At 43.5% G+C, this 19,202-nt stretch overlaps 1 protein-coding gene across 3 annotated transcripts in view; it reads left to right on the top strand.

Annotated features, from left to right (window-relative positions):
- Positions 1-1,117: 1,117 nt before the first annotated feature.
- LOC100216577 (uncharacterized) overlaps positions 1,118-19,202 on the top strand; it is a 28,848-nt gene continuing 10,763 nt past the window's right edge. The window contains exons 1-9 of one of the 3 annotated variants that reach the window (XM_035959392.1): positions 1,118-1,393; positions 1,518-1,538; positions 1,655-1,716; positions 1,826-1,880; positions 8,102-8,138; positions 8,222-8,547; positions 8,641-8,772; positions 8,856-9,004; positions 9,747-9,815. In XM_035959392.1, the coding sequence (XP_035815285.1) occupies positions 1,391-1,393; positions 1,518-1,538; positions 1,655-1,716; positions 1,826-1,880; positions 8,102-8,138; positions 8,222-8,547; positions 8,641-8,772; positions 8,856-9,004; positions 9,747-9,815 (854 nt within the window). In that variant the 5' untranslated portion in view covers positions 1,118-1,390. Of the gene's footprint in view, positions 1,394-1,517; positions 1,539-1,654; positions 1,717-1,825; positions 2,540-8,101; positions 8,139-8,221; positions 8,548-8,640; positions 8,773-8,855; positions 9,005-9,746; positions 9,816-19,202 lie in introns of all 3 variants that reach the window. The other 2 variants (XM_035959393.1, NM_001362443.1) reach the window with 2 other exon arrangements.

Below are 19,202 nucleotides of genomic sequence, written 5' to 3'. Positions count from 1 at the left end.
TGATATTCTTGATGATACTATTTATACACATATTGTTATTGCTCCTACTAACCTTTTTTGTTGCACTACAATGTCATCATCTACAAGTGACAATGTCATCGTGATACACACTTATAGTTGAAAATGAGACCCTCAAGGAGGAGGTAAACAAACTAACTCACGGCTTAGGTAAAAGCCCATGGTGGTGAGGCACGCTTGCTTAAGTGCTTAGGTAGCCAAATACTTTTCCTCAACAAAGAGGATTGGACTAACCTAGAAGATGGTAAGACAACATTTGCTATTCACAAAACTAATTTTACGAAGGGTAATGGTCGGTATTGATCATGATACAAGCAAGTTGCATACTTAGAACAACAATGCAAAAAACAAGAACAATGTTATATCCTCTATTAAATTTGATTTTTTGTTATTTGCTTACTAAGGGTACTAATGGTATAAAAGCTAAATTCATTGGTTCATCTATTGTTGGCCTAAAGAAAAAGACAATTTGGATGCCCACGAACCTAGTCACTAACCTTAGAGGATCCAAACAAGTTTATGCACCTAAATATGGTTTTCTTTGTATGTTAATACAAGGTCGAAGAAAGTTATTGGATTCTTGACAGCGAATACACTCAACACATGAATATAAATCAAGAGATGTTTAATTCAATTGATACAAGTGACAAAGATGAGTTTAACAATACTATATTTGGTGACAATGATAAATGCAAGGTTAAAGATCTTGGAAATATTCCTATATCTAATGACAAGAACATACTAAATATGGTACTAGTAGAATATCTAAACTTTATTATCAGTAGCACAATATTTCCTTAGTTACAAGACAACATCGTGATATTTGAGCATAGTACGATATTTTAGACCAGAAGGCGTTTGGAAACACGTCTAAAAACCCTGTATTCTAAACCATGGTTTTGTCAATACCACGATATTTTTTTAGGGTCAAATTTTTTTGTCTAGACTAAAGTTTTTTTCTTACATGCAACTATAGTCTTCTGTTCTTCTACACTATAACCCAAATATTGTCTCTAAATATGGATTGGATTGGACTGATTATATACCATGCCATTGCATATAATAAATTATGATATTATAATCCGTAGTTTTGAGGAACATCCCAAACAAGATCTAAGCGTTAATTTCCATGTGGTCATTTGGATCAAATAAAAAAAGCAATTAAGTTAGACACAAAACCTCCCTTTTCCGTTTTCTCCCTCACTGTCGCTCGCCGGTCCTGGCTCCGCGCCTGCGCCACCGGGTTCGCGTCGGATTCGCTCCCTCTTCGCCGCGCCCCACCACTCCATCGTCGCTGGGGGATCTCTAGGGTTTAGCGCAGTCGCCGGCTCCACCTCGCGCCGTCCTCGCCGCCGCCACCACCACCACCACCATGGTACGTGGATCTGAACCCGCTCGCTCCCGAATTTCCAACCCATTGGCCGGTTTTTCTCGAGCCCGGTTCATGACGTTTGCTCAGAGATCTGACCGATGTTGTTCTCCGCTCGTGTTCCCTGCAGCCGCTCAGGTTGGAGATCAAGGTGCGCCTGCCCGTCCTCACTGGATCTCGGTTTCCAAGTTGTCCTTCTACTACTGTTCTTATCGCTTTGATTTTGCTCTGATTTTAGTTTGATTTTGTTTCTTTGGTGGTGATTAGCGGAAGTTCGCTCAACGGTCGGAGAGGGTCAAGTCGGTGGATTTGCACCCCACGGAGCCATGGTAAGTTCCGATCCTGTTATGGGTCGTTCACTGAATTTCCAGCCATTTCTGCTGCTTGTGCTTACTGTTTTGGTGTGCTTGTTGATTATATGTGGATTGCATTGTGCAGGATCCTGTCGAGTCTGTACTCGGGGAGTGTCTGCATCTGGGATTATCAAGCACAGGTAAGGCCGTTAGGGCCCGAACAGGTTTTTGGAAACGCCATGTGCATGAGTTCATACCAATGTTAGTAAATAAGATATGAACCAAACATAACATTAGGGTTTACTCCCTTAATGCTGGATCCTTTACTCCAGATCATCTTTGCTGTTGCTATGATCTATGGTGTTGCCTATATAAGGTGCTGACATGCTGTAGAACTTTGCACATCTAAGTTTCAGTTATGAGCTTTAATAACTTTATGGCCACCTTTCTTATTTCTTTCACTATATGTTGTTCAAGTATATATAGCATTATGGCTACAAACAGCACTTGATCTTTCGGACACATTATTACACATCTACAATCTACATTGAATTTTTGATCCTGGGTTACCGTTGATAGTTCATTTTCGTTTACCACTGCGTGACACTTAATGATTATGTTCTCCCTTTTTTAGCCACTCTGCATTTCTGTGAGCTAAGGTGTTAACCTAATGACCTTTTAAATTGTTGTATAATATGACCCATTTCTGTTTCGTTTCTGTCACTAATCTTCATGTTCATGGTTGTGGGCTGAACCAATATGTGTCTGAGCTGCATTGTCGAGCTATTACATATCACATATGCACCTGCAGTTCTGCAAGATCTGTATGCTTGAGTACAAAACGGGGGATTTACCTTAGGTACGATAAGAAATCAAAATGATTTGTGAAATTTATGAGTATGACATAAGAAATATTGTCTCATTCCTGGGAAATTAGGATCCAGCTAGTGGATCTTGTTACTAACCTTGGGATTGATAATTGATAATTAGTCCCTAAGGACTATTGGTAATATATATAGGCAGTAGGCCTGGGCCTAATGGGCCTTAACACCCCTCCTCAAACTCAAGGTGGAAATGGAGGATCTGAAGCTTTGAGTTTGATCAAGTGAAACTGATGTTGTACTCTTGTTTGTGTTTTGGTGAAGAAATCTGCCAATTGAGATTCTGAGGGCACATATTGAAGATCAATAGTCTCCTGCTGACAATGGGATCGAGTAAAAGATGCATCAACATCTATGTGTTTAGTAAGTTCATGCTTCACTGGATCATGAGCAATCTGTATAGCACTCAAGTCATCACATAACAGAGGTGTAGAAGTGTCACAAGAGACACCAAGATCAACCAAGAGCCAGCGCAACCAAATAATTTCAGCAGTGGTAGTAGCAAGTGCCCGAAGTTCGGCTTCAGCACTAGAATGAGATATGGCCGCTTGCTTCTTGGATTTCCATGCAATCGGAGATGATCCAAGGAGAATACAGTAACCTGTAGTAGAACAACGGTCAACAGGATCACTTGCCCAAGTGGCATCGGAATACACATGAAGCTGAAGTGGGCTATCAGAAGCATAGAGTAAACATCTGGATCTTGTCCCGCGTAAATATCGAAGCACACGAAGCAAATGACTATAATGAACTGAAGTAGGTGTTGATACAAATTGGCTCAACATATGAACAACATGAGCAATATCAGGTCTGGTGATGGTGAGATAAACAAGACTACCCATAATATGATGATGCCGAGTTGGGTCTGCTAGTGGTGTCCCATCCTTCGGACGAAGTTTTAAATGAATATCCATCGGTGTTGCAACAATGCGTGTATCAGTAAGTCCAGAGCGATCAAGAAGATCTTGTATATATTTGGACTGAGACAGATAAAAGGCTTTTTGAGTCTGCTGAACTTCAATGCCCAAGAAATAGCTAAGCGGTCCCAAATCAGACATCTGAAATTCCTTACTAAGATGCTGCTTGACATGAGAAATATGTTCTGAGTTGTCACCTATAATCAGTATATCATCCACATATAATAGAAGTATAGTGCGGCCTTTTGGAGAGACATGAACAAACAATGCAGGATCATGTTCACTAGAAGAAAGACCAGCAACTGTGATGACAGAGATGAATCGCTCAAACCAAGCACGAGGAGCTTGTTTCAGCCCATACAATGCGCGACGGAGACGACAAACATGCCCTGAGGGAGTATCAACCCCTGGAGGAGGATGCATATAAACTTCTTGTAGATCGCCATTGAGAAAAGCATTTTTGACATCCATCTGGGAGATAGTCCAAGAAGATGAGGCTGCAACTGCAATCAAAGTTCGAACAATAGTCATATGCGCAACAGGTGCAAAAGTCTCATCATAATCAAGTCCTTGAGTCTGTTGAAAGCCACGAGCCACAAGACGAGCTTTATACCTCTCAATGGAACCATCTGATTTTGTCTTAACTTTGAAGACCCATTTACATGTGATAGGAACAACATGCGAGGGTAAAGGAACAATATCCCATGTACCAGTGCGTTCAAGAGCAGCCAATTCATCAATCATAGCTAGCTGCCACTCAAGAATCCCAGAAGCTTCCTAATATGTAGTGGGTTCAACAATTGGCACACCAGCCTGTGGAAAACAATAGCGATCTGGAGGTTCAATGGTACCACGGTCACGAAGACGGTATCCCTGATTAAAAACATCATTAGACTCATTATTGTTAGTACAAGAATCAGGTACAGGATCAGTATCCGGACCAACCGTAGAAATAGAGCGGGAACGACGAATGTAGGTTTGGATGACATGTGGTTTGAAAGAGTAAGAAGAAGATGACGTGGAGGTGGAAGGTGGTGTTATTGGAATGAGAACATCAGATGTGGATGTAGAAGATGATGGTGCAGATGCAGGAATGGAAGGAAGACACATGGAAGAAGTAGATTCTGTGGGATAATATGAGTGAGTAGACTGGTTGTGAAAGAAGGGGCGATTTTCATTGAAACTCACATATCTAGAAATTCGAATACGACGAGTCGAAGGATCATAACAACGATAGCCTTTGTGTTCAGGACTATATCCAAGGAATACACATTCTACAGATTGAGCAGTCAATTTGGTCCGCTCACGTGGTGGTAACTAGACATAACATATACATCCAAACACACGAAGATGATCATATCGTGGGGGAGTCCCAAAAAGAACTTCACCTGGGGATTTGCCAGAAAGTTTAGATGATGGTTGTCTATTAATGAGATACACAGCAGTGGAAACAGCTTCACTCCAAAAGTGTGATGGAACACAAGAAGATATCAAAATAGTACGAGCACTCAATAATATGACGGTGTTTGCGTTCAACAACACCATTTTGGGCATGAGCACCAGGACAGGAAAGCTGAGCTAGAGTACCCTCTAAGATCAATAGCTAGCGGAAATTGTCAGATAAAAATTCACCACCAGAATCGGAACAAAATATTTAATTGTAGTAGAAAACTGGGTGTGAACCATGCGAGTGAAGGACTTATAAATAGAAGGCAATTCCGAGCGGCGTTTCATGAAGTAAATCCAAGTATAACGAGAATGATCATCAATAAAAATGACATAATATTTATGACCACCTTTTGAAACAAACGGAGCTGGACCCCAAACATCAGAGTGCATTAGATCAAAATGTTTAGCAGAATGAGAATCACTAGTAAAATATGGAAGTTGTATTTGTTTTCCAAGATGACAACCTTTACAATGAAAACTAGACTCAACATGTGTAGGGCCTAAACATCCTGACTTTATTAGGGTGGACAGACGAGATCACATAAGTGACCTAGACGATGATGCCACTGAGCAAACGACGTCGTGGAACCCGAAGCAGCAAGCACATGAGGTGTAGAGGTATGGTAGGAAGGAAGAGGCAAGGTATCCAAGATGTAGACGCGAGGCGAAGATTTACGACGATGGCCAGTCCCAATCATATCCCCTGTGTGACGATCCTGTACAAAACAAGATAAGTCATCAAATCCAACAAAACTATTGTGATCAGTAATTTGACCAACTGATAGATCCATGGATAACTCAGTAACAAAAAATATATTTGGAACAGTAAAATTAGAATCGGAAAGAGAATCCTTGTGGGTGACATGACATAATGTACCATCAGCTGTCTGAACAGAAGTACCCTCAGTGACAGGTGTAGTAGATGCCAGATGTGATTGATCGGATGTCACATGAAATGAAGCGCCAGAATCAAGAACCCAAGATGATGATAAAGCACCAGCAGAAGAAGTAGCAACAACTGCAACTGAGCCTTTAGGAGATCCTATACCACGACCACGAGTAGCACGACAGACATGGAAGTCAACCAACTTCTCTGGAAACTTAGCAAAGCAGTTCTTAGACCGATGAGTGGTCTTTTTGCAGTGTTCACAAGGCTGAAAGGAGGTGTTCCTAGACCTCTGAGCAGCAACCAACACACTGTGAGAACTCACACCATTAATAGAAGACATAGACTTCAGACGAGTCTCTTCAGCAAGCAATTCGGACAATGCCTGAGCCATGGTGAGAGTATCCGAACTGTGAAGCAGCCTTACACGAAGGGAATCAAATTCAGGTCGAACTCCCATAACAAATTTGTAGGTAAAGAACTTCTCAATGAACTTATGGGCTGGACAAGGCACAACTGTACAAGCGGGCACCATGGAGGTCAATGCACTCATAAGACGATCAAAGACGGAATAATATTCATCAATGGACATATCATGTTGCTCAATCATATGAGTCTGCTACATAAGGGTATGTAAATGAGCACCGCTATCTTGAACAAACCGATCCTTCAGATGTGACCAGATAGCCTTAGCAGTGGTAAATTTGGACAGACTCATAATCATAGTTGGTTTAGTGTTGTTGACCATTGCAGCCATTACCTTGCCATCATTGATCTGCCAAGTCTTGACTGCAGCAGCATTGCTTCTATCAGCTGCTAAAACTGGAGAATCTTCAGTCAAATGAAATAGTAAACAATGACCTCTTAATGCAGTCTGGACACAAAAAGCCCATTCTGGGTAATTCTGCCCATCAAGCACAATGTTGACAACAATAGCGTTGGCCGACATATTGCAGAGTAATAAAACACTGAAGAATAACAGATCTGAAACAGACTGGCTGAAAGGTACCAAAATCCCGAGCGGGAGCAACGGATGAACAATGCTGCGTGCGACGTTGGCAGACACCAGCAGATCTGATCGGGGCTGCGTGCGACATAGAAGAGCAGACACCCGGTGCTGCGCGCTGACAGCGGGGCGCAGCAGCTCCGCAGGCCGCGACGGCAGCTCGCGCCGCGCGGCGGCAGGGACCGCGTGCAGAGGGCGCAACCTGGCGGACGAAGACGACAGGCGCGCGAGGGGAAGCCGACGAAGACGGCCCGCACACGGATGAAGACGACACGGCAAGGTGGCTAGGGCGCGGCCAGCGCACGGAAGACGGCGGACGGCGGTGCGGCCCGCACACAGATGAAGCGGATGGCGGCGGTGCCCGCACTCAGATGAAGACGGCGCGACAACGGCGGTCCGCGACGGCGGCTGAGGCGCGGCCCGCGCACAGAAGACAACATGACAACAGCGGTCCGCGACGGCGGCTAGGATGGGGGAGATCCGCGACGGCGTCTAGGGCGGGGGACAGCCGCGACGACGGCTAGGGTGGGGAACAGCCGCGACGACGGCTAAAAAATTAGGGTTTCGTAACCTGCTTTGTTACCATGTTACTAACCTCGAGATTGATAATTAGTCCATAAGGACTATAGGTAATATATATAGGCAGTAGGCTTGGGCCTTAATAGATCTATGTATCTGACATAATGGATATGATTTGCCAATGCAATAGGGATGAAAACGGGTACTTACCTGGATATTATTTTTGGCCTTTTTTCTTTGGTTGTGAATAAATAGGATATAGAATCTTCTATGCAAATTCATATTCTTGTTTTTAGTATTGAGCTTGTAAAGATTCATAAAAGGTAAACCTCAAATTTATCATATATCTTCTCAAATGGTAGATATAAAATTCGGATACAATTCAGATACGGATACGGATATTGTTTCACCTTTTTTTGTCGCAGGGAGCAAATAATGTACTACCTCCATCCCTTTTTATTTGACACCAAATAGTGCAAGATTGAACTACAAAATGTCAAACAAAAAAAGGAGGGAGTATAAAACAATCTATGCAAAATTTTATTCTTATTTGTAATATTGTGCTTGACAACATGAGAAAAGATTAGCATCAAATTTCATACATATCTATTTCAAAATATTAAATTTGTCCTAACAATTTGGATACCCACTTTCATCCCTAAATGCAATATAACAAGTGTATATTTGTTGTTGCATAAAAAACAAAGTTAGATTCTGAGAATTTTATTCATTGACATGTTTGTTTTTGTATATACCTTTTCAGGCAATGGTGAAATCATTTGAAGTTTCAGAACTGCCAGGTACCCAAAGCACTTAGTTCACGCGGAGAGAGAACTTTTGGCGATCAGGATGATGCTAATGTATATTTTGAACTTATTTTCAGTGAGGTCGGCAAAATTTATTTCAAGGAAACAATGGGTTGTAGCTGGTGCAGACGACATGTTCATTCGTGTCTACAACTACAATACCATGGACAAAGTCAAAGTTTTTGAGGCTCATACTGATTACATTAGATGTGTTGCAGTCCATCCAACTCTACCATATGTGCTGTCATCATCTGATGACATGTTAATAAAACTGTGGGACTGGGATAAAGGGTGGATGTGCACTCAAATTTTTGAGGGACATTCACACTATGTGATGCAGGTTACTTTCAACCCAAAGGATATTAACACTTTTGCAAGTGCATCTCTTGATCGCACTACAAAGGTGCGCCTTGACAATATTATGGAGCAAGATGTTAGTTGCGACTGAGTCAAGATGTGATCTTGTTCATTCATACTTCTCACTCTGAAATTGTAGATATGGAGTTTAGGTTCTCCAGATCCAAACTTCACACTTGATGGACATCAAAAGGGTGTCAATTGTGTTGACTACTTCACTGGTGGTGACAGGCCCTATTTGATTACTGGTTCTGATGACTCCACTGCAAAGGTACATTTTTGTACTGAGGTGTATGTTCTGAATTTTTTGTTGCTCTATGCAGTATTATGATGGTGCGTTTTATGGCAAAGTAGGTCTGGGATTACCAGACGAAAAGCTGTGTTCAGACACTTGAAGGGCATACACATAACATTTCTGCTGTTTGTTTCCATCCTGAGCTCCCTATAATCATTACTGGATCCGAAGATGGTACAGTTCGTATATGGCATTCAACAACTTACAGGTAACATGCTTTTTTTTTGTTTATCTCTATGTTTGCTTGTTTATGTAAGTAGAAGTCTGTCAGTTTTCATCGTTACAATTTGGCCATTTATCAATTCTCTATCATGAAACACAGATCTACCGACTACCTCATAAACCGAATGCTAAGCAAAAGCAACTATCTTGTTTATTGTGCAATTGAGCACAACTAATTTTAATGCAAATGCCTATGGACATGACATTGGTATTTAACTTTCTGCTCTTATGGTTCAAAGTTGACAAGAGTAGGAAAATGTGCCTTCTGCAAAAAGTACTCAATAAGACCGTCTCGAATCGATGAAAGTGCACCATGTTTTGAATAATCTTGAAAATTCAACTAGAGATGTTGAGCCTGAAATCGTGCAGGGTGTGAAACAAAATGACAGCGGTCAGTTTAACTATTTTGCTTTTCAAAATTACAAGTACTACTTGTTTTTTGAATCAGTCTTAGCAATGGAGCCTGGCTCAGTTGCTGGGAGGTGTTACATGCACTCCCACCACCCAGACCCAAGTTTGAGTCCTCTTGAACTTGAATCTGGGTGCCTATTCCTTATTTACAATGGCCACCTAGTTCCTTCCAGGTTGGCCGAGTTAAATTATTCTTGCCTCTATGATAATCTGGAATATATCCTATACTGGTTGAGTCCGAGTGCTGCTTGTGTTACTCTTTATAATTTCATAATCCTAAGGTGTTCTTTGTTTTATACTTTGAACTATTTTTGTAGACTTGAGAACACACTAAACTATGGCCTTGAGAGAGTCTGGGCTGTTGGATACATGAAGGGATCAAGAAGGTAAGATCATCTACATTCTGCTTTTGTTTCAGTAGTGCTGTCAGTTATTATGGACACTAACTATTAATATATCATCTCACTTTTGAGTAGAACTAGAAGCCCCATATCACTGTGTCTCTCAATGATAGGCATGTATAGTAAATCGAGTAGAAATGCTATCTACAAATTATTTTATGTTTGCTTTAAAGATGACCACACTAGTTAGCTGAGACCCTCACGGGGAACTGTCATGGGGCGGCACCCCAGAGCATGGAGGCCCATAGGGATAGGCTCAGGATTAGGATTAGTGGATAAAGATTAGATTAGATAAGATTGAGTTAGTTACTTGAGATTATATTAGATAATATTGAGTTAATTATTTGGGATTAGATTAGATAAATCGAGTTAGTTACTTGGAATTAGATTAGATTAGATAAGATTGAGGCCCTGTTTGCAACCCCTAGAGCTAATAGTTAGCCAGCTAATAAATTATTAGCTGGGTTGAGCCAGCTAATGAACTAATTGTTAGCTGAGGTAGCTAACAGTTAGCTGTGGTATTAGCTGATGGTGTTTGGAACCAAACAACTAATTTTTAGTAGCTAACTATCGGTTTTAGAGGTTTCAAACAGGGCCTGAGTTAGTTACTTGGGGGCCAAGTCTTCCTATCTATATAAGGATGGGTCGTACCTCCTTAAGGGGGAATCAATCAATGAAGAAGAATTAGTCCCAGACCTCTCTAATACTCTAGTCTCCCCCAAGCCGATTCCGCCCGGCTATCTTCCTAGTTCGTAAGGGGATAAACAACGTCGAGAAGATAGCCGGAGTCGGCTTGGGGGAGACTAGTATTAGAGAGGTCTGGGACTAATTCTTCTTCACTGATTCATTCCCCCTTAAGGAGGTACAACTCATCCTTTTATAGATAGGAAGACTTGGCCCCCAAGTAACTAACTTAATCTTATCTAATCTAATCCCAAGTAATTAGCCCAATCTTATCTAATCTAATCTAATCTTTATCCACTAATCCTAATCCTGAGCCTATCCCGGCCTCCATGCTCTGGGCTGTCGCTGTTGGAATAAGTCTCGTGGTCTATGGGAAGGACAGAGCATCTGTTGTTGGTCTTTACTGTAGTTTTTGACTGCTTTGAGGACAACAGGCAGGACAACACCTTTCTTTGCTGCAGTTTCTTTTGACTAGAGGACAACACATGGTCTTGTGGAGGACAACGTGCTGTAGGACAAAGGACAACACATGGTCTTGTGGAGGACAGCGTGCTGCAGGACAACATCTCCTTTAGCATCTAGAGGACAACATGAGCTTTTTGACTGTCCTCGCAGGGAGTGTAGTGCAGCGTGTTCACCGTGTAGTGTGTAGTGCCTAGGGTTATAAATATGTATCCCCAACCCTTAGATGGGTATGACATTGTGTAGTGTTTGAGAAAATAAACAGAAAATTGCCCTAACTCGTAGTGTCATCCTCTCGATGAGAGTAAGAGTCTCGTTGCTTACAATTGGTATCAAAGCCAAACTATCCTGCAGCCTAAACATCTCTTGCTCATCTCCTTCCCACGCCTCTCCACACACTCAGTCGGTAGCAAGAGTTCCAACTGTTCCTTCCTCTCCTGCTTGGACGAGCAGCCTTTCGTCTGAGGCAGCCTCTTCCACACGCAGCGACCCCACACTAGCACCATGTCCCTACGCTCGACCACTTTGAGTGCGCGGTGCCAGCAGGAGGCCGAGGTCGTCGCAGCACAAGAACACGAGCGAGCATCAACAACGACAGCGGTGAGGGCAGCAAGGTGTGGCTCCCGGAGAGCATGCATATGAAGACAAACTTGCTGAACAACATAGGCAATATCAGGTCGGGTGAATGTCAGCCATTGTAAGGCACCATCAAGACTGCGGAAGTATGAAGCGTCGGTCCTTGTTCACCATCTGCAGAGGCAACCTTCGGGTTGGTGTCAACCGGTGTCAGACAAGGCTTGCAATATGAAATCCCTACGCGATCAAGAAGCTCAACCATGTACTGCTTCTGAGAGAGAAGAAGGCCATCTCCTCAGGGCTGAACATGCATATCAATGAAGTGATGCACAGCACCGAGATCCTTCATGGCGAACTCCTGCTGTAGGGCCGAGATAGTCCGGTGTAGCCGTGTAGGAGGGCAGACGAGGAAGCGGTGAGGATGATGTCGTGGACTGTTGGGGGCCTTCGTCCTCCGAAGGTCCTCAAAAACATGATTTGACAATGTTTTCCGAGTGGATTATGTGAACAGGTATTTTCGGATCCAGAATTATGAATATGGAGCACGGCCAGGACGAAGCCTGAACCAGACGAAGGTCGAGTGTAGCCGAAGCTGTGCGCAGGGAAGCTTCGGCGCGATGGCAGAAGGGGGAACCGACTTAAAGATGAAAAGACTTCGGGGGCCTCGACAGATTTCCATAAGCCGTTAACAAATGTAATGGACATGGATGTAATTTTACGTGGGCTGCGTCCCGCGTCTATAAATAGATGAACAGTACTCCCGTACTGTTCACGCGGACTTGGCATTTGCTTTTGCGTCACGCTTGTACTTTCTACCTTCTCTCAGGACCGAAGGTATATTTGTAGTTTGAAATCATTTCTATTTTTCCATGTTAATAAAATAGAAATGATTCTGCGATGATGCTTATATTATATTTCATGCTTTATATAAGTCCCTCGTCATTATCTGTTATGTTTGCGAAGGTATTTCTCTTATGACCTTCGTCCCAGACTCATTATTTCCCGAAGGGGACATAATGCTTCGAAGGACGAAGGACTTTAACACTTAACACTTTTTATGTTGCCTTGTTCTTAACTCTTAGCATCTGAGAACAAGTCCCCAACATTGGCGCCCACCTCCGGTGAACTCACTTCCACTTCGAGTCTTCGTGAACACCCTCGGAAGCTATAGACCTTCGCTATGGCGCCGAAGAAAGCTTCAGCGGCTGGGGCTGCAGCACTACAACCGCTGGACCACAACCAGGAGACCGTCTCTCTTCGGGAGGCCAGAAGCCAGAAGAGAAAAGCTGTTAGCCCGACGCTTGAGGAAGAAGAGCTAGACCAAGAAATCAGAGAGATGGAGATGCTACATCAACAAGTGCAGAGGAAGAAGGAGAAGATGGCCCGCCTAGCTGAGTTGCAAAGGCAAATTGACGAAGCTTCTGAGGAAGTTCGCCATCTCACTCACGATGAGCAGAACAGAAGGCCTCATCAGAAAGACCTCCATCAGGAGGGCTTCGTCAACGAAGACGACTGGTATGATAATTTCCATCAGGGAAATTTTGTTTTTGATGATGCTTCTCCTCTGTCTGCTGAGCTGCAGGCTACACCTTGGCCTCCATCCTATAAGCCACCCCAGCTCCTCATGTTTGACGGCCACTCCGACCCGAAGCAATTCTTGATGAGCTACGAAGCAACAGTGTCTTCGTACGGGGGCAACGCTGCAATCATGGCGAAGTCTTTCGTCATGGCCGTCAGGAATGTTGCTCAGACCTGGTATTCCTCCCTTCGGCCAGGAACAATCACTTCATGGCAGAAGCTGAAGGATATGTTACTGACCAGCTTTCAAGGATTTCAAACGAAGCCGGTTACAGCTCAAGCCCTCTTCCAGTGTATTCAGGATCACGAAGAATACCTTCAGGCGTATGTCCGAAGGTTCTTACGATTGAGGGCGCAGGCACCAACGGTGCCCAATGAAATCGTTATCGAAGCCATGATCAAGGGGCTCCGTCCTGGACCTGCAGCTCAATACTTTGCTCGGAAGCCTCCTCAGACCTTGGAGAAATTGCTCCAAAAGATGGATGAGTACATTCGTGCTGACAATGACTTTCGCCAAAGAAGGGACGAGGCCTTCAGATTTTCTGAGATGACCAGGAGCTTCGGAGGAAGATACTACCCGAGGCATGTCCGTTCCATTCACAACACTCAGAATGATGATAAGGGGAGTCAGCAAAACAGGCCGCAGTGCTCCTCACAGGCTTCGGGGCAACAACAAACTTTCTTTCGGCCACCAGCTCCAAGAGGCAGAGGCGCCAGGGGCTTCGGCGGAAGATTCGGAGATCAGCCAAGGAGACTGTTTTGCCTATTCTGTGGAGAGGGCAAGGGCCACACCACTAGGACGTGCCATGTTACAATCCAGAAGCAAAAGGAACTAGCCGAAGCTGCATCTCAACAAGCTCAGTCGAAGCAGGTTATGCATACTGCTTCGTTTCATCCGCCTTATGTCCCACAATACATAGACAACCACCCTGCGGCTTCTGTAGCTTCGGCAAGTCAACCTCAAGCTTCCTGGCAGCAGCTTCCGCCTCCACCTCCATTGCAGCAAGGTCAACAGCCAGAAGGGAGTCAATATGCTCCACATCAGAGGGACTTCAGAGAACAGTCCGAAGCTCGCACAGTCAACAGCACTGTGCCAGAGTCGAAGCACATTTATTGACATATCCTACCTTTGATAGCAGTCTTTTCTATTCAGTTTTATTTTCTGTGAAGCAAAAAACATTGATAGTTTTCATGTAATAATTTCGTTGTTTCCCACGAGGAAAATCTATTTGCTCCACAGGCTTAAGTTGCTGAAGCCTAAAACTTTTTCCGTTACCAAGGAGGATCTTCGGATTAAAAATCCTTCGGAGTAACAGAAAGTCGTTCTAAGGAACGCAGAGTAAGTTTATGAAGTCACAAAAAGCCGTTCCAAAGGGAGCGCAGTGTAAGTTTTCTGCTCAGAAGTCGTTCCTAAAGGAATGCAGAGCCTACAGCGAAAAGTCAACGCTGATACCGCCTAAGTAAAAGGCGAAGAAGCTCCTAAGGGAGGCTTACAGCGAAAAGTCAACGCTGATACCGTCTAAGTAAAAGACGAAGAAGCTCCTAAGGGAGGCTTACAGCGAAAAGTCAACGCTGATACCGTCTAAGTAAAAGACGAAGAAGCTCCAAAGACGTTCCCAAGGGAATGCAGAGCTTACGAATATATTTTATGTGTATCTCCGGAACAAATGTCACATGCATAACATAACATCATCACATCATTTTGCATAGCATAAGCATCATACATCATATTGCATTTGGCAAGAGAAGGAGATACTCTCAACCTTCGAAAGGATGCTTTGAGAAAGTGACATCGAAATTGTACAGCTTCGGAATACAGCTTCGGAGAATATTTTTACGAAACATGGGCGGGCTTTATCAGATCAATATCGAAGTTGTATAGCTTCGGAGTATAGCTTCGAAGAATGTTTTGACGAAGCATGGATGTGATTCATCAGAATAATTTTAACGGAGAATGCCTTCTTCACGAAGCATGAAAAGAAGGGAAGGTGTTTTTTCGCCAAAGGCTCAAAAATGGTATGTATTTAATGTTTCATGCATCGTAAAGAATTCAATAATGAAAGGAGATTTGTATATTACATTCAAATGTACAAAGTGTTACATAGATTACACTTTAAATGATTTTTCCAAATAGCATCTAATCTTCTCTCAATACTTCTTCGGCGACCTCATTTAGAAGTTGGTCAGCAATCTTGTCCAAGATAGTTTCGGCCATTTGTTTAATTTCTTCGTCGACATTTGATCCAGCAGTTTCTGAGGGAAGAGAACATTTCTTCATTACTTTTGCAAACCTTGAGCAAAGTTTGGAATAAAAATTACAACACAATAAGAGCGACTAATTGGCACCTAATTGCCTTTCGGGCTCTGTACTCCTTTCGGCAGCTTCTGCCACTTTTCTGGCGTCATGAATGCCTTTTTCGCTCCTTTGGATGATCTCTTGCGCCATTCCTCGGCCGCCGTCGTTCCAGATATCAGTAAAAAATTTGCCACCAACCACGCTTGCTTCGGCCGAGGGGTCCTTGACGTCTTCGGAAGATAAGGTAGCTTCGGATTGAGCTAAAAATTTTACATGCCCGCAACCTTTCTTCTCTAAGACAGAAGCAATTCCTCTGGCGCCCGAAAAAGCGCATATGTCGCCACGACTGTTCAGAATCTCTTCGAAGGCCTCTGCTTCGTGGCTAATCCATTCCAGCGGACCTTCGGGATTGCCTCGAGAGAAATTCTCTTCGCTGGAAAAGGCGCCGACGCTGGCGAAGCTGGATTTAATTTTATTCACACATTCTACAGATTTGACATAGCATTTCCCCTGAGATGTGCGAAGCTCCTTAACTTTTGATTCCAATTTGCTGACCATAAAATCACTAAGTTCTCGTTTCGTTTCCTCAAGCGCGCGCTCCTCTTTAGCTCTAGCCACCTGTTTCTGAAGATCTTTAATCTCGCGTTTTTGAGCTTCGGCCTGGACCTTTGAAGCAGCTTCGTCTTTTTTCACTTTATCTACCAGTGTAAGCAGAATTTTATCTTTTTCCAAAGCTTCGTTTCTCAGTCTGATAACTTCGGAGCGTAAATTATTAAACGCAATTTCATAGCTTTCATCTTCGGCGCTCTTTTGGGCTCTTAGTGCGTTGCTTAGGATCAGGCCCTATACGAAAAAGAATTCATATAAAAAAAAAGGGAATGAGTTGCGTAAAAATAAGGGGGTTTTTCAAGTGTCTAATTCCTATACCTTCAGGCTGTTGTACGCAAGACTGTCTGCGAGATCTTCTTTCGTCATGGCGCTTAATCCAGATTCAAGCTTCGGGAAACCAATACTTCTGGCCATTTCTCGGCAGACAGATAGCTCTTTGTTGTCAGGCAGGCAGTATAAGAAGTCATCTTCATTCGTTCCATTGAATATTACTGCCCCCTTTGGATATTTTAGTTCCTTTGCATAATGGATGGCTTCATGAGTTTCTTCTTCGGATAGCTTCTTCCCCGAAGCATGTCGTATCATGTAATCGCGCATGCTGACAGGTGCTTCGGGGATGGCGGTGTCAGTTTCTTCAACTAATACTGGTTCTGGAATTTTTATTGCTTCGGCTTCAAAAGGTTGCTCCTTGTAGGGCTCTGAAGGCCCAGCTTCAGCTTCAGCTTGTTGAGCCGAAGCTTCAGTAGAAGCTTCAGCAACTTCAACACTCTTTTTTGGAATTGTGCTTGAAGACTTAATTGTCTCCAAGACGTCTAGTACATTTACCATTCTTTTCCTTTTTGGGGTCACTGATGGCCCCTTTTGGTTTTTTGCTGTTTCAATATTTACTGCAGGACTCAAAACTTCTAATGTTTTTTCCTTAGTCGGCTTTTTCGCTTCTTCCATTTTTTCTGTGGATGGTGCTTCGGCCATCTCTGCAGTTTCTGGCAGCAAGGTTGGCTGTTCAGCTTCGGTGGCCGAAGAAGCTTCTCCGGTGAACTCAGGCACCGAAGCTGGTTCAATATAACGCGGCCGATGCGTAAGAACCTTTATCTTTTTCCTTTTCGGTTCTGGCTCACTAGGAGCAGCTGCAGCTTCTTCTTTTGCAGAGATTGTGTTTTTTCTCTTCTGCCTTCGAATGGGATAGCAGTAATCAGGGTAGACAAACCCAATGGCATCAAATACCCGATTCAGTCTCTTCTTTTTTCGGCCTCCGAAGGCTGCTGACATTGCATTATCTTCAGCCTTCGAGTAGGTCCCGAGTAGCTCATCACTTAAATTGTCAATGCTTTTCAACCACTCATCATCTGGCTCAATAAATTTATCTCCAAATTTGAAGGTGTACTTCAGTCTCACAAGCTCACCTTCGTCGGCCTCTTTTATGGTTTCTTGTGGCATTTCCCATTTCTCAGCAAGCGGCCACACCCTGAAGGCGATATGTTCTTGTACTAAGTCCCTTGTTCCTATAAAAGAACAGACAACGCCGAAGGCTCTTTGGCACTTTTCGGCGGCTTCGTTCATTTCAACCTTCGGCCTCCGAAGGCCGAAGCTTTGCCAAATAGGACGCATAATTATACCTTTGATGTCTTCTCGTGCTGATAAGTCATTCTTCACATAAAACCATTCTGTCATCCAATCCCCGGGCCATCTCTTCCGAAAGGTTGGTACGGGACAGCTTGCCCCGGACCGAGAAACGAAGCTGTAGCAGCCAAAGTTGTTATGGTACTGTTCTTTGCCCCAAGGCTTTGTTTCATACAATAATTCATGAACATTACAAAAGCTTCTTGCGTCAGGCTTCAGACCTTGGCTCCTCGCGGCCCACACGAAGATATTTAGCCTTATAATTGCCTCGGGAGTAAGTTGATGAAGATAGACTTCGAAGATTTTCAACACCTCCACGACGAAGCTGCTCAAGGGGAATCGCAATCCAGCTTTCAAAAAGCTTCGGTACACCACAACTTCATTTTCTTCAGGGTGTGGACAAGTTTTTTCCCCTTCGTCCGCCCTCACAATGGACAGATCCCGGAAATACCTTCCTCTCATATTAACAAGATGATTCTCTTTGATAGTTGATTTACCATAAACTGAATGGCTTGGTCGCCAGGGGCGATCTTCGGAGTCTTTGCCACTACTGTCCATATCATAACTTTCACTGTCACCAGTATCTTCAGACAGCCCCTCCAGAATTTCCTTGGTAATCTTTTCTGTGTTGGACTTCGACATCGCTATAAGAAACCCTAGGTTCTTCTCTTCATCAAGACTCAGCTTCATCTCAGCAGCAGCCTTCTTAGCAGCTTCAGACATCTTCGGAAGCGCTAAAAAACTGTTTTTAAAAGCCGAAGCTTCAAAGCTAAAAGATCAGCAAATCTTAGTGCACAAGAGCTAAAAATTTTAGTGGGCCGAAGCAGAGGGCAAGTGTGCGTACCAAATCAGTTCGCGATGTGATCTTATTTATACGCCTAGGGCGTTGAAAATTGAAAGGCCCCGCTTGTCAGTAGATGTTGCTATTCTAGCAAAGGGAAGGTGTTTTTTTCGGACCTTCGGCTCAAGGCCTTCGTCCATATCGCAATCTGAATTTATTATTTACAAATTAATATTGCGAGGGGCTACTGTTGGGGGCCTTCGTCCTCCGAAGGTCCTCAAAAACATGATTTGACAATGTTTTCCGAGTGGATTATGTGAACAGGTATTTTCGGATCCAGAATTATGAATATGGAGCACGGCCAGGACGAAGCCTGAACCAGACGAAGGTCGAGTGTAGCCGAAGCTGTGCGCAGGGAAGCTTCGGCGCGATGGCAGAAGGGGGAACCGACTTAAAGATGAAAAGACTTCGGGGGCCTCGACAGATTTCCATAAGCCGTTAACAAATGTAATGGACATGGATGTAATTTTACGTGGGCTGCGTCCCGCGTCTATAAATAGATGAACAGTACTCCCGTACTGTTCACGCGGACTTGGCATTTGCTTTTGCGTCACGCTTGTACTTTCTACCTTCTCTCAGGACCGAAGGTATATTTGTAGTTTGAAATCATTTCTATTTTTCCATGTTAATAAAATAGAAATGATTCTGCGATGATGCTTATATTATATTTCATGCTTTATATAAGTCCCTCGTCATTATCTGTTAT

This window comes from Zea mays, chromosome 6 (genome assembly GCF_902167145.1).
Source record: "Zea mays cultivar B73 chromosome 6, Zm-B73-REFERENCE-NAM-5.0, whole genome shotgun sequence".
Classification (NCBI taxonomy): Eukaryota; Viridiplantae; Streptophyta; class Magnoliopsida; order Poales; family Poaceae; genus Zea; species Zea mays.
The sequence above is the reverse complement of the archived record's forward strand: the minus strand, read 5'-3'. Positions and strand labels throughout refer to the sequence as shown.